This window comes from Aotus nancymaae, unplaced genomic scaffold (assembly GCF_030222135.1).
Source record: "Aotus nancymaae isolate 86718 unplaced genomic scaffold, 86718_ANA_hifiasm-v0.15.2.pri h1tg000059l, whole genome shotgun sequence".
In the NCBI taxonomy this organism is placed as follows: domain Eukaryota; kingdom Metazoa; phylum Chordata; class Mammalia; order Primates; family Aotidae; genus Aotus; species Aotus nancymaae.
In genome coordinates, this window is record NW_026988473.1 from 47813500 (window position 1) to 47827291 (window position 13792).

Here is a 13792-nt window from a genome sequence, read left to right on the forward strand (position 1 = left end):
ACAACAAGGAGTAGAAGCACTGGCCTCATGGAGCTGGCCATTAACCACTCACACATGAATGTGATATGCAGGGGGCCTATACCATGGCCAGAAGACAAATCAACAGTCGCTGTAGAGGACAACCATTTTTTATGCCTGCCTGCCTGCCTTCCTTCCTTCCTTCCTTCCTTCCTCCCTCCCTCCCTCCCTCCCTCCCTTCCTTCCCTCCCTCCCTCCCTCCTTCCTTCTTTCTTTCTTTCTTTCTTTCTCTCTTTCTTTCTTTCTTTTTTTCTTGAGATAGTGTTTTGCTCTGTCATCCAGGCTGGAGTGCAGAGGCGTGATCTCGGCTCACTGCAACCTCTGCCTCCTGGATTCAGGTGATTCTCCTGCCTTAACCTCTCGAATAGCTGGGACTACAGGCACCCACCACCACACCTGGCTAATTTTTGTATTTTTAGTAGAGATGGGGTTTCACCATGTTGGCCAGACTGGTCTCGAACTCCTGACCTCAAGTGGTCCACCCGCCTCGGCATGAGCCACCACGGCCAGCCAAGGGCACCTGTTGTTTATCTGTCTCACACTCCCACATCCTTGAAAGACCTGCTCCTCCCTCACATCGGTCATGTGATGGTTGAAAGAGCTACCAATCACAGTAACCAGTCCCCCTGGCTTTGGCTATCATAAATCCAGAGGTGGGCCAATCAGAATCCTTCCCCGAGATTTTTAAATATTGAGCTGGAAGAGAAAGATTCCAGCCTTTTGGGATGGAGCTATAAAGATGTGAATGAGAGGCTTCGAACATGGAGAAAAATCTGTTTGCAGGAAGGAAGCATGGAGCCAACAGAGAGCAAAGCATCCAAGCATCCAAGGTAAGGTCCAGACTTAAAGTGTCTGCACCTTCCTGTTAATATGAGTCAATGATTTCCCTGTTCTTTGTGTATTTTGAGCTGGGTTTCTGAAAAGCGCAGCTCAAGAAGCCTAACACAGTTACAGTCTGTACTTACAATGCATTCTCAAATGCATCTTCCACTCCTCAGCATTCAGGCGGTTTTGATGAGGTGGGTTACCTCACATGGGAAATGTCTTTGTTCCTCCTCACAAGAAAGGCATAAAAATTCCTGGGCAAGAAGCACCTTACCCAGCATCCCTAACAAAAGACGATTTCTTTCCCTTTGTATCTCAGAAGCCAGTGGTGACCTGCCAACCACAAGATGTGATGACTGTTCTATTTCACGCTACCAAAGCTTGTAAAATAGAGGCTGGCCACACCGGCTAGGCAACTGGCTAGTAAATTTTGGAAGAAGGGTCTCTTCTTGGTGGGCAGCCCTCCATCGCATCCCTCTACTGGCTGGCTCCCTATGACAATCTGCCCTCAGCTCACCAAGAGGGTCCCTCAGCAGCCGCACATGTTGGGTATATGGGACAGTGACATTCCCTAATCAAAACGGAGCTCTGAAAATCCTGTGTGAAAGAACGTAGTACAGTTGGGCCACCTGACTTTTATGAGACCTTTTAAAAAAAGAAAGCCACCATATACAATTACTGAGGGGGTGGCACTTTGAAAGCTAAAAGCTTCCCCTCCTTTAACTCTGAAGAGCCACCCAGTGAACTCTGAACCATGAAGTCACAACAACAAGGAAAGGAGTCACTGGGCGGGAGTGGCACCCAGGACACTGGTCTCACCCTCTCCTCCCCCTTCCTTTTCCCTACCTCCCTCATCTCCTCTGCCTAGCTGGAGCTTGGCAGGTTATGGGCAGGCACTGCCTGGATACCTAGTCTGCTCTGGGCTGAGGCAATTGGTCTATTTCAACCTGATGGAATGCTCTTCCTATGTCCCTCAGTGTCAGCGTGCCCCAGGCTTGCAGGAGCTTGGCAGCTGTCTCCCCTGGGGCAGTGGAAAGCAGCGTATCCCATGGTGGACTCAACAGCTTCTCATCACCAAAACAAAAACACAACAGTCCCGATTGCCATGGAGAGTTCAGTCCTCTTGTCCTGGGATTGGCACTGACTGGAATTCCTAGGGTTCTAGCTGAGCTATCTCCTGTGAGGTCTAAATACAGCACATTTGATTTTAACCTAAACACACAGCCTGGACCAGTGCCCAGGGCTGATAGCCCCCAACGGCCACCAGGGAAGTCAGCTGAGAAGCCTGGACTCCCAGCTGCCCATCTGGTGGTGGGCATTTCAGGAATGTCAGAGAAAGGTTGTGATAGTGAGCCTATGTTCACCGATGCTGTCTGTGGCCAAATGAAGGGGGATGCAATCAGTGTGCAGGCTTAACTATGAGTGTGGTCCTAGGTAGAGAAATGCATCCCGGGGAAGGGAGTGGCAGGTGGAGAAGGCAGGGGAATCAGGAGGAAGAGAAAGAGACAGGGAGGAAGAGGCAGTTAGGACCTATACCTATTTCTTAGCCAATTAATTAAAAACCAGGGGATCTTTCTTAAATGTTCATACCCAGGGGAATACAACTCTCTAACTATGCCTCTCCCAGAGATTTAGGGCTTAAGCCCTAGGATCAGACGGACCAAGGTTGCCCTCTAGTTGTGTGACCTTGGGAACAACTGACTTCTCAATGTCCACATCTCTAAAATGGCCCAAAGAACTCCTGCAGCTCTTCACTGAAATCATGGACATAAAGTACCTTGTACCTAGAAGCTGCTCAATAAATAGCAGCCACTAGAAGTAGTAGTAGTGGCAGCAGGAATAGTAGAAGCAGGGGTGCTATCAAGCATGGGCTTCTCTCCCTCAGCCTTGCCTCTGGCTTCCCTCCCTTGGAGAGGGCATGAGAAGAGGGAACCTCCCAGCCAGGAAAAGCTGATGCGTACAGACAAAGGAAACCCTCACCAAAGCAAACCAATGCCACATTCACATCCACACCCACTAAGAACCTCAGAGTGGCAAAAGGGCGACAGCTTCCTGACCTCCCACATGTCAAACCCACACGCCCTGCAAAGGTGAGACTCTGGGGGTTTCTCCTTACCCTGGTGTTGGTGCACGACTTCCCTCGCTTATACTCTTTGTGGGAACCACGCTTATCCAGTTTGTACCACAGGGCTTTGGCTTTCCAGGTGGTCACCTTAGACTTGAGCTTGGAATAAAAGTTTCTGTGGTCCAGAGGGTCTAGGTCCAGCTGTCGTGTGAGGATGTTGAAGGCCTGGAGGGTACCTTTGCACGTGGACGCCTGGACAAAGTTCTCAAAAACCTGCCCCGCCTGGGCCTGCTTCTCGTCCTCATTCTCCCCCATGGTTCAGGAGTCGTGTGCACCAGTGGTGTGGCGAGGACAGAGGCGAACAGCATGAAGTACCTGGAGAAACGTCACACCTGCGAAAGTAGGGGGAGGCAGAGGTCAGCTTTGGACAATGAGGGTAGGGTGGGGGACAGGTGCTGAGAAGTAAAAATACAATTTCTTTAAGACACTCAAATGCTGCCCATAATATTTAGTGTGCAATCCTAAACAGAAACATTTATAAAAGATACTGAATTGTGCCTTTCGGCCCGTCAATGTGGTGTTGCAGGTAATCTCTCCCCTATACCCCGCTCCTCTTGCTGGCTGAAAAGTGCCACAGATTGCACAAGGCTATGCCCTGGCTAATGCCAACAGTACTGGTCAATCTTGCTCTGAGCCAGATGGTTCTGCAAATAGTGATTAGGAAAAGGGAAATCACCCAGAGAAGTACACTAGATCTAGCACCACTGAAAGTCTATCACTCCTGGTGCTGCAAATCGGATGGCTGATATGAATATAACCCAGCCACATACACTAATGCCCAGACAGAAAACAACCAGAAAACATCTCTCTAGAGTCCATGACCACCCACCTCTCCCTAGACATCCAGCTTTAAAGACGTTCTTCATTAGTTACCAGAGAGGAAGGCTCTCCCCTATACACATGATGACGGTCTCTTCTCAAAACTTCTGCTCTTGGTATTGGCTGGAAGCACATCATCCACCTCAGTCAGACGCACAGACAGACAGAGACACGTGGACCTCCTCCTCCCCACGTGCAAAGGGGGCCTGTGCTCTGTAAGGCTGGGCTGTGAGCTATTTGGAACAAGTGCTTCGGCTGATGGAAGGGAAAAATGCGATGGGTGCTCATTCACATCCCAAAAATAGCCTGCCTGGGCTTTGGCCATGGTCCTTTCTGCACCATTCTAACCTCAGACATTTCTTAGGAAAGTCATTTAAGTTTCAAAGGAACAAAAATAAAGTAGAGCTGATTTTCCAAAGCACTAGCTGTTTTTCCAGAATCCAAAGCTGGTGCAAGAAGACAAATGTGGAGGAGCCGGGGCTGACCCAGCTGTCAGGAGGGCTGCAGGGGTCTCTGAGCAAGAGGGCACAGCGGACCGAGCGACATGGCCTCGCAAGGGGCAGTCAGCGACACACAGAGCACAGACCTCACGGCAGCTCTGCGCTCCCCAGATAGGGAGGGTTCATTCGAATTGTGGGATGGTTTTATAATACCAAAAGCAGAGAATGGTGTTTATCTTCCTCCTTAATCTCTTACTTATTCACTCAATTATTGGTGAGGTAGCAAGGGTCGGGCACCACTCAAGGGGCTGGGAATATGCAGGCTCAGGCCCCGCCTACAGGGGAAGACAGGTTACAGACAACAGGCGAGCGCTTGCGGAAATGAACCAAGGGCATGGAAGCCCAGAGCAGACGATTTCCAGCCTCGAGGAGGCCAGAGGAGACGTAAGAGAGAAGTGTCAAGAAAGCTTCAATTTTAGGAATGAGAGGTATTTTACCAGAAGACTGGGGCGTGGACATTCCAGGCAATGGAAACGCCACATGGGGGTGTGAGTGTGGAAAGAGTGGGACAGTGATGAAATGACAGCAAGTTCAAGGTTCAGGATTCCTGAGGAGTTGTGATGGGGATGTCCAGCGCACGTGGTGGCAGGTGCCCCCTCCAGGACCAGGAAGGGTCCTGGCCTCTCCAGTGGGCTGTGAGGAGCAGGATCCAGAGCAGCAGAGGGAAACAGTGCTGGGAAGATGAGAGGGCGGCGGTGGACTGGAGGAGGAGGCTGGAGAACAGAAGGCAACTAAGGGGCTGTCCAGGCAGCAATGAGGAGAGGAGCTGGAAGAGAAGGAGGAAGAATAGCACATGAAAGGAGCACAAACACTCAATGAGCAGCACCTGCCAGGAGGAGCCTGCTGGGCAGGTGAGGTCTCAGACACTGGAGGCCCAGACTTGCGGGTGAGGGGATCCCAGCAACTCTGTAGAACCCTCTCCCTTCCCTCTTCCCCTGAGAGCTTCCGAGGTGCCTGGCACTGTGCTTGTCTGAAGGGAGACTAGCACTCATTCCCTGCTCAGGTCTGGCCAGCTTCCCTGCCCCAGCCAGGCTGGGTCCTCCATGAGGCCTTACCCAGTGACCCTGGTCTATGACACTCAACAACTTCAGTAGACTGGGCAAGCGGGCTCTGTGCCCTGCCTGGCACGACGAGCGTGGATTCCTTCACAGATGCTCTCCGGGCTCTGTGAGCGTCCACTCTGCTCACTTGGGCATGACTCACATAAACACTGCCTCCTCCTGCGTCTCCACTTTCCCCATGTACAACACTTGCCACCCAGAGAGCATAAACGGAAGGCAGGACTCATTTGCTTTGCAGAGCGTATTAACATTCTCAGTCTTTATCTATCTTTGGAACCACTTCTGTGCCCAGCATTGAACAAAGCAGTGGCGGGCTGACAAGGCGATTTGAACTCTCCTGCTACCCTGCAGTCTTTTCTGAGGACAGGCAAGCAGTACAGAGAAAACTGTGAGGCTTCAGAGCTATCGCCTCATACAAGCCACTTCTGATTCTCAGTTTCCCCTACTGTAACAGACAAATAACCATCTCATCCTTGCAGGGTTGCTGTGAAGGGCAAGAAACGTGGATGATGGCAGAGCCAGGCCCCAGGAGGCACTCAGTAGATGTGGTAACACACGCTGCATCCACCACAGGAGGCAGATTTGTACCTGGGGAAATGCGCCAGGTTAGAAAATAGGTTTGTAAATCAGTTCTCCAAGTGGCCAACTACTCCCTGACTAAAATTATGAACAGTTTAGAGGCACCAAGCCAGACAATAATTTACAAACTGGAAGAAGCTGTCTCCTCTGCACCCCAATAGCCACCCCTCCTCCCCAAGAAGATGAATGAACAACTTCATCATCAGGCTCCAGTGGAGAAAGAGCTAAAGGTGGTGCTGAGGGCTGGATAGGCGTGGGAGCTCCAGAAACCAGCCCTTATCTAGAGTGAGATAAGGTGAGGTGGAGGGAGATGGCTCCGGGAGAAGATAAGTAGCCCAGCTGCCCGTACCAGGCTCAGACTTGCCACCCTAGATCTAAACAGCCCAGTCTCACCCTTTATAATTGGTTTTCCAAGTTAAGTCAAAGACCTTAAACATGACTCTAACACCCATGGTGGGTAGCTTTCCTCACGGGATAGCATCAGAATATTTAGAGTCAGGGCAACCTGAGAGTGATTTTGGTCTCAAGCACTTGCTAGCTGTGTGGCCCTAGGCAAGTTATCTGATCCATCTTGGCCTCAGTTTTCTCATCTGTGAAATAGGGATAATACAGGCTTCCCTCAGTATCCATGGGAGATTGGTTTCAGGGTCCCATGCAGATACCAAAATCCATAGCTGCTCAAGTCCCTTATATAAAATGATGTAGTGTTTGCATATAACTTACACACATTCTCTTGTATACTTTAAATCATCTCTAGATTACTTATAATACCTAATACAACATAAGTGCTATTGTAAATAGTTGTTACATCGCATGTTTAGGAAATAATGACTGTACATATTCAGTACAGATGAAAAAGTTTTCTTTTTTCCTGAATATTTTCAACCCACAGTTGGTTGTATCTGTGATGTGAGACCGATGGGTATGGAGGGCCGCCTGTTCTCCCCACTCATAGGGCTCTAAGGAATCGGCGAGATCATGTATGCAGCAACCAATACTCATTTGATTCGCCAAATGGCCCAGACATCATCACATAAAAAGGAAGGGCAAAAGAAACATCACTCATGACTACTGAGACTAGCTTTCCAGAAGGAGTTATATACAGGTTGAGTATCCCTTACCCAAAATGCTTGGGACCAGAAGTGTTTTGGATTTCTGTTTTCTTTCTTTCTTTTTAGAATATGGCCATCATACTTACTTGGTTGAGTATCCCAAATCCCAAAAATCCAAAATCCATAAGAATCCAATTAACACTCCTTAGAGTGTCACATCAGCACTCAAAAAGCTTCACATTTTGGAGCACTGCAGATTTCAGTTTAGGTATATTCAACACGTATACTGCTTTTCTTTTTTTTTTTTTTTTGAGATGGAGTCTCGCACTGTCGCCCAGGCTGGAGTGCAGTGGCATGATCTTGGCTCACTGCAACCTCTGCCTCCCGGGTTCAAGCGATTCTTCTGTCTCAGCCTCCCGAGCAGCTGGGACTACCACCACATCTGGCTACTTTTTGTATTTTTAGTAGAGACAGGGTTTTACCATATTGGCCAAGCTGGTCTTGAAGTCCTGACCTCGTGATGTCTGCCTCGGCCTCCCAAAGCGCTGAGATTACAGGCACGAGCCACTGTGCCCAGGCTCAACCTGTATACTTTAAAACTAGAAGACAAGGGCCTTCCACTTAGAAGATTTGAGTTCAAACTCACTTCCTCTCTTTGTAGACTTGGACAAATCATTTATCTTTTGGGTTTTAGTTTCCCATGCGTAACTAGGGAACCTCACAGAAAGTAGTGGTAATGAACTGAAAACACACAGGATTCAGAATAGTGTTGGAAATGAACTGGGAAGGGCTGACCTAGTACTCAGAAGGACTCAGTGAGTCTGAGCTTCAAACCTTTTGTCTAGAGAACTGGGGTGCAAAGCCTTTGGTGGCTATCCTTCCCCTCACCCCAAAAGAAGCTTCTTTTTTAGCCAGAGGATCCTGGGTAACCAGCTCTTATTAAAGTTTTCCATGTTAACCACCACCCAGCTGTTGCCCTTTTGAAGTTTGATATGCAATAGAAATAAAACCAATTAACCAGAAATATGAAGGTTTCTGTATTTTCTGGGAAGAAACAAGATGTGTTGCTTTAAGTTTCCAAGAATAGACTTGAAGCAATTTGGTTTTTGCCAAGTGGAGTCTCTTATTTGTGGTTCGTCTGCTCCCCTGCCTATGTGACTTCATGAGTCACAAAGCAATTTCCTTTTCCTGCCTCTAGCTGCTAAAAATTAAAATTAAGGGCCCTGGATTGCAGGCAACAGTACTGGTAATGGGCTAAGCCCACAAAATCCAAGAGTCAAGCTCAAGGTTTATGCAGAGTCCCTGAGTACCTCTCCAAATGAGAGGAGGAGCCTCCCCATCCGGATCTGCAGGTCCCTCACATTTAGGACTCCCACACCTCCTACCTTCCCTGAGCCTCTTCTCCCAAATGGCATATCAGACAGTGCAACCAGGCTTTTGATAAATGGTGAAGTTCATACAAACTTAAGGAGAGATGGGGGTGGACACTAGGTAGAATCTTTCCACAAAGCAGCAGTTTGGCCCAGGAGAAAAGCTCATTCTTTAACCCACCCTTGAGGCTCACAGACAAAATCTGTTTCAAGGTCAATGGAATCTAAAAACAAAACCCTCTTGCCATTTATACTGCCAAGCTGCCCTGCTGAAACTTACCCTCTCCTAGCTCTACATCACTAAGGGGCCCTGGAGCAAGGCCCTGTTTCCTTGGCAACAAAGTGGGGTGTTCACCCCACACTCTCAGGGTGTGCAGGAGTCTCACACACAGAAGCCCCTCAGTTATGACTATCTGAATCCAACACCTGAGTTGAGGCAGGAGGCAGCCAGGGACTCAGCAGTGCCTTCCGCACCTGGTGCATCCCCACAGAGCCCACCATGGGCAGCAACACCTGGCTCCCAGGTGAGGCCTACGAACCCCATCTTCCCACCTGGCCCAGGTAGGCCTGGATTTCCACCTACCAGAGCACTAGGCACCTAATTGACCAAAAAGAGCACTTGCAGGGTTGGGAAGGGACTGAGAGGGCCACCTTGTTTTCCTGGTAATCTCCTTCCAACCAGGTGTCCCCAGCCTTGCTTTGGTCACTTCCACAAATAGAGGAGAGTATACTGCCTCCTTAGGGCCACCTGCTCCACCTGCCTCCTCTGGAAGACAAGGGTGTCTGAAGCCTCAGTGAGATAACTCTTCTTAGTCATTCCTTATAGAGATAAGTTCCTCTTCTCCAAAGCTTTCTCTACTGCTACTGGGTGTTGACTTGAGATTATCTCCAGGAAGCCAAAGCCCCTTTCCATGCACAGTGAAGGCACACATGCAGAGTCCTCTTACACATGATGTCTGGAACCCCTACTAGGAAAGACCAATGAAAGAGCACCCAAGGGACTCACTATGAAGCTCAAGCAGGAGGTGGCAAGGGCCTAGACCTTCCCTCATTTGTCACACAGCCCCAGGGTGAGAGTGCTGGGAAGAGACCCCAGGTGCACTGCAAGCCCTGGCCGTCTATGCCCGCTCCTTCACTGAGAACGCAAGTTCATTTGGCTCTTGCCCTTCTGGCCACACCCCTCTTCCCACTCTTTTTCAATGGTGAGTGGACTCCACCGATCTAGCTTGAAGGGGCCTCATACATTCCCCCTTCCTCACCTCATCCATTGCTTTTTTTTTTTTTTTTTTTTGAGATGGAGTTTCGCTCTTGTTGCCCAGGCTGAAGTGCAGTGGCACAATCTCAGCTCACCGCAACCGCCACCTCCCACGTTCCAGCAATTCTCCTGCCTCAGCCTCCTGAGTAGCTGGGATCACAGGAAAGTCCCACCATGCCTGGCTAATTTTGTATTTTTATTAGTGATGGAGTTTCATTATGTTGGCCAGGCTGGTCTCAAACTCCTGACCTCAGGTGAGCCACCCACCTCAGCCTCCCATAGTGCTAGGATTACAGGCATGAGCCACTGCGCCCGGCACATTCATTGCTTCTTATAGCCATTCAACAGCACCAGGCCCTGGGAGGTCCCAATGAGGCAGTGCCCACTCTCCAGGCCTCCCCAACTGGTATCAAGAGACACCTGTATACTGACCAGTCACAGTGCTTGGAATAGCAGAAGGAAGCCAACATCATCAGGGGCCCATCACCAGCCAGGCACTCTCACCCGTGTTAACCTAAAGAATCCTCGCTACAGGTCTATGTGGATGCGGGGGAGGTATGACTTTTTTCTTTTTTATTCTGTAAAAAGCAAAGTCCTTAAAAAAAGAGAAAGAAGTAATTGTAGAACTTGCCTATCTTCCTTTTCTGTAATGCAACTACGTTTTCTATGTGTGATTATGTATGTATCTATGTGTGCATATGTATATATATGTACATATGTGTGAATGTGTGTATGTGTATATGTGTACCTGTGTGTATATGTTTGCAGGGGTGTACATGTGTACACATCTATGTGTGCATATGTGTGTATATATGTACATGGGTTTGTGTACATATGAGTATGTGCACATACATGTGTATTTGTGTGTGCATATACATGTGTGCACATGTAGGACATGTGCATATACGTACATGTATGTGTATGTATATGTGCATTTATTTGCATGTGTGTATATGTACATGTATATGTGTGGTGTGTGCACATATATATCATATAGATATACATTTTAAAATTTTTCCATGAGGATTTCTAGCCAGCACTCTACATCTTCACCTGTACCACTAAGTCTCTCTTCAAGGACCTTCTAAAACAGGTGAAGCCTTTGAGGTAGAAAGAACTCTGGCCTAGGCATGAGGAGACCTGGGTTCAAACCCAGCCCACCCCTTGCACCACCCACATGAGGACACTGACAGCTGGCACTCACGGCGTTTCAGGCCTTTACCACCCTGTCTCGTTTCATCACCTTTGAAAGAAGACAGCTTTACAGAGGTAAGTAAATGCCTCCATACCATGCAGGTAGCTAGTGGGGATGCTGGGGATACTGTGAAATGAGCCCAGGTCATCTCACTTTGAAATCCATGCTCCTAGCCCCAGTCCATATGAGCCATATATACAGACACAGTATGGTCTTCCTTTTCTGAAGCCGCTGTGTAAATTACATCAGTTCACTTCTATTGTCTCTCAAGTTCTGGGCTTGGAGAGTCTACAAGTATCAAATAAGGCATGGTATTACAGGTCATGGTACAACCAAACAAGTATCAGGCAGTCCTTTAAAAACAATATTTATAAAGACATTCAATCCATGGGAAAATGCTTATGCTGTAACACCGAGTGAAAAGAGCAGGGTATGGATCCAGGAAGTCAATATAATTTCAGGCTCCATAAAATAATGTCTGTAGGAGAAGAGGAATAAGCCAAATGTGAACAGTGGTGATGTGTGTGTAGGATCACATTTCAGAGAGCTGTGATTATACTTTTACTCTATACTTTTCTGTATTTCCCAAAGTTTCTACCGGGAGCATGCATAACTTTTACAACCCCGCTTACATACACATCCCAAGGCCAGGAGTCTTCTCTCCCTGACTGTCAGTCTCAACAACAGGAGGTGGGCTTCCTGTATCTTATCTTCTCCAGGCCTAACAAGTACTCAGGGCTCCGTGGAACTCAGCTTCTGGGCCCTGTGTGGCTACACAGCACTAGCAATGTGATCTTTCTCCAGAACAGAAAGGGTCATCCTGCATGAAGCCCTGACATGATGCTGATTTAAGGAATTGGCTTAAATGTTAACAGGTCAGGGACAAGTCCCTCAAGGCTGTGTTCCTGCCAGCAGCTCCACTCCAGACAGTACGGGGCCCTTGCGTCCAGTGCAGCAGGTGTCTTCCAGAGCCCATGCTCTCCCACCCACATTCCAGAGCAGAATGGGGAAGGCATTGCCTCTGACCCAAATCTCAGCTGTGCCTGCAGAATCCCCAGCTGGTGAAGCCCTCAAGAAGGAAACCTGTGTAGCTGGCTGACAAAATAAAATACATCTTACCCCACACACAGAGCTCATCTTACCACCAAAAGCGTCGCAGACAGTCCTGCATGTGCCCTCAATCATCTTGATCCCACATTGGGTGCCCAGGAAAACTGTGAACATTAAATTCCAACTTCCAGGAGGCCAGCCTGTCTCAAAACTAACAGTGAGCAGTGCCCACGATAAGCAAATTCATAAAGACAGAAAGTAGAATGATGGTTACCAGGGCCCGGGAAAGCGGGTAATGGAGAGTTATTATTAAATAAGTGCAGATTTTCCATTTATTCTGTGGAAGGATGACGACGGCTGCATAACAACATGAATGTACTTAATACCATGAAATCTTACAATTAAAAATAGTTAAAATGGGCCAGGCACAGTGGTCAACCCTGTAATTCCTGCCCTTTGGGAGGCCAAGGTGGGAGGATCGCTTGAGTCCAAGAGTAAAGACCAGCCTGGGCAACACAGTGAGACTTTGTCTCGAAAAAAAACAAACAAAAATTAGCCGGGTGTGGTGGGGCGTGTCTGTGCTCCTAGCTACTTGGCCGGGGGTGGGGGTGAGCTGGGCGGATTGCTTGGACCCAGGAGGTCAAGGCTGCAGTAAGCCATGATCATGCCACTGTACTCCAGCCTGGGTGACAGAACAGGAGCCTGCCTCAAACAAAACAAAATAAAACAAACAAAAAAAAAGAGATTAAAATGGTAAATTTTATGTTATGTAAATTTTACCACAAAAACAATAATAAAATGCAAACAAAGAAAACCCCACCACTACCACCATCACCTCCTCCTATTAGTGGGAGCTGCCCAAAGCCACAGAATAGAATCTGTGGTCTAATTAACAATCTTGCTAACTTTCTGAAATACTTTTGAGTTAAAATATAATAACCAAAATAAATCATTAGGTCAATGAAAGACATTTGCTGATTTTTATTGGTTCAATGAAATGATTTTTATCTTTTTTTAAAAATCATCAGGGCTTCTCTCATTCTTTCCAAATCTCATTTGACCCCAGGAAGCCCACCAAAGCTCAGCCTTGCCAAGTTCCCCATTTTTATCTCCTATTCTGCCTTCCCCAGGCTCTCCTCAGGGGCACACTCCTCCCCCACCATTCTGCACCTGGAAAATATTCTTCAACATCCCAGGGAAGGGTGGGCAGCAGCTCCCTGGTCTTAGCTCTCAGGGCCTACCATGCATCGCCCTACCCAGGGAGAACACTCAGCCCCTGTGTTCCCACAATTCCTGGAGAGTGGTGGTGCCCTAAGTAAGCACACCCTTGTTGCTCCCACACAAAGTAGATGCAGCCACAGGCACACAGCACTACTGTCTTGCACACCATATCAGGGAATCAGGGGTGTAGTATCTGGTCTAGATCTCTGATTCTTTATATTTTTTTTTTTCGATGGAGTCCCACTCTGTTGCCAAAGCTAAAGAGCAGTGGCTCGATCTCGGCTCACTGCAACCTCTACTTCCTGGGTTCAAGAGATTCTCCTGCCTCAGCCTCCCAAGTAGCTGGGATTATAGGTCCCTGCCACCAGGCCTGGCTAATTTTTTTTTCTATATTTTTAGTAGAGATAGGGTTTCACTATGTTGGCCAGGCTGGTCTCAAACTCCTGACCTCAAGTGATCCACCTACCTTGGCCTCCCAAAGTGCTGGGATTACAGGCATGAGCCACCATGCCCGGCTAAGACCTTTGATCCTTAACACTCTCCTACCCTTCTTTCAACAAACTCCAAAATGCTAGGGTCTATAGATCAAATGAGAACAGCATCTAATCCACCAGTGAAAGCTCTGCTGAGCGGTGCCTTTGGAGCCTTGGTGGGTGCGGTGGAGATGGGCTAGCTCACCACCAGCCGGGCTGCTCCTTCTTCCTGGATCCCTGCTTATTACC

The 13792-nt window shown here is 48.3% G+C and overlaps 1 protein-coding gene across 15 annotated transcripts in view; it reads right to left on the bottom strand.

The window, feature by feature from the left end:
- The window catches only part of MICAL2 (microtubule associated monooxygenase, calponin and LIM domain containing 2), a 250253-nt gene that overhangs the window by 196437 nt on the left and 40024 nt on the right, over positions 1-13792 (bottom strand). For 13 of the 15 annotated variants that reach the window (XM_064365173.1, XM_021675159.2, XM_021675157.2 and 10 more), the window contains one exon: positions 2960-3300. In XM_064365173.1, coding sequence (XP_064221243.1) covers positions 2960-3223 — 264 coding nt within the window. In that variant the 5' untranslated portion in view covers positions 3224-3300. Of the gene's footprint in view, positions 1-2959; positions 3301-3797; positions 4230-13792 lie in introns of those variants that run through there. The other 2 variants (XM_064365169.1, XM_064365168.1) reach the window with 2 other exon arrangements.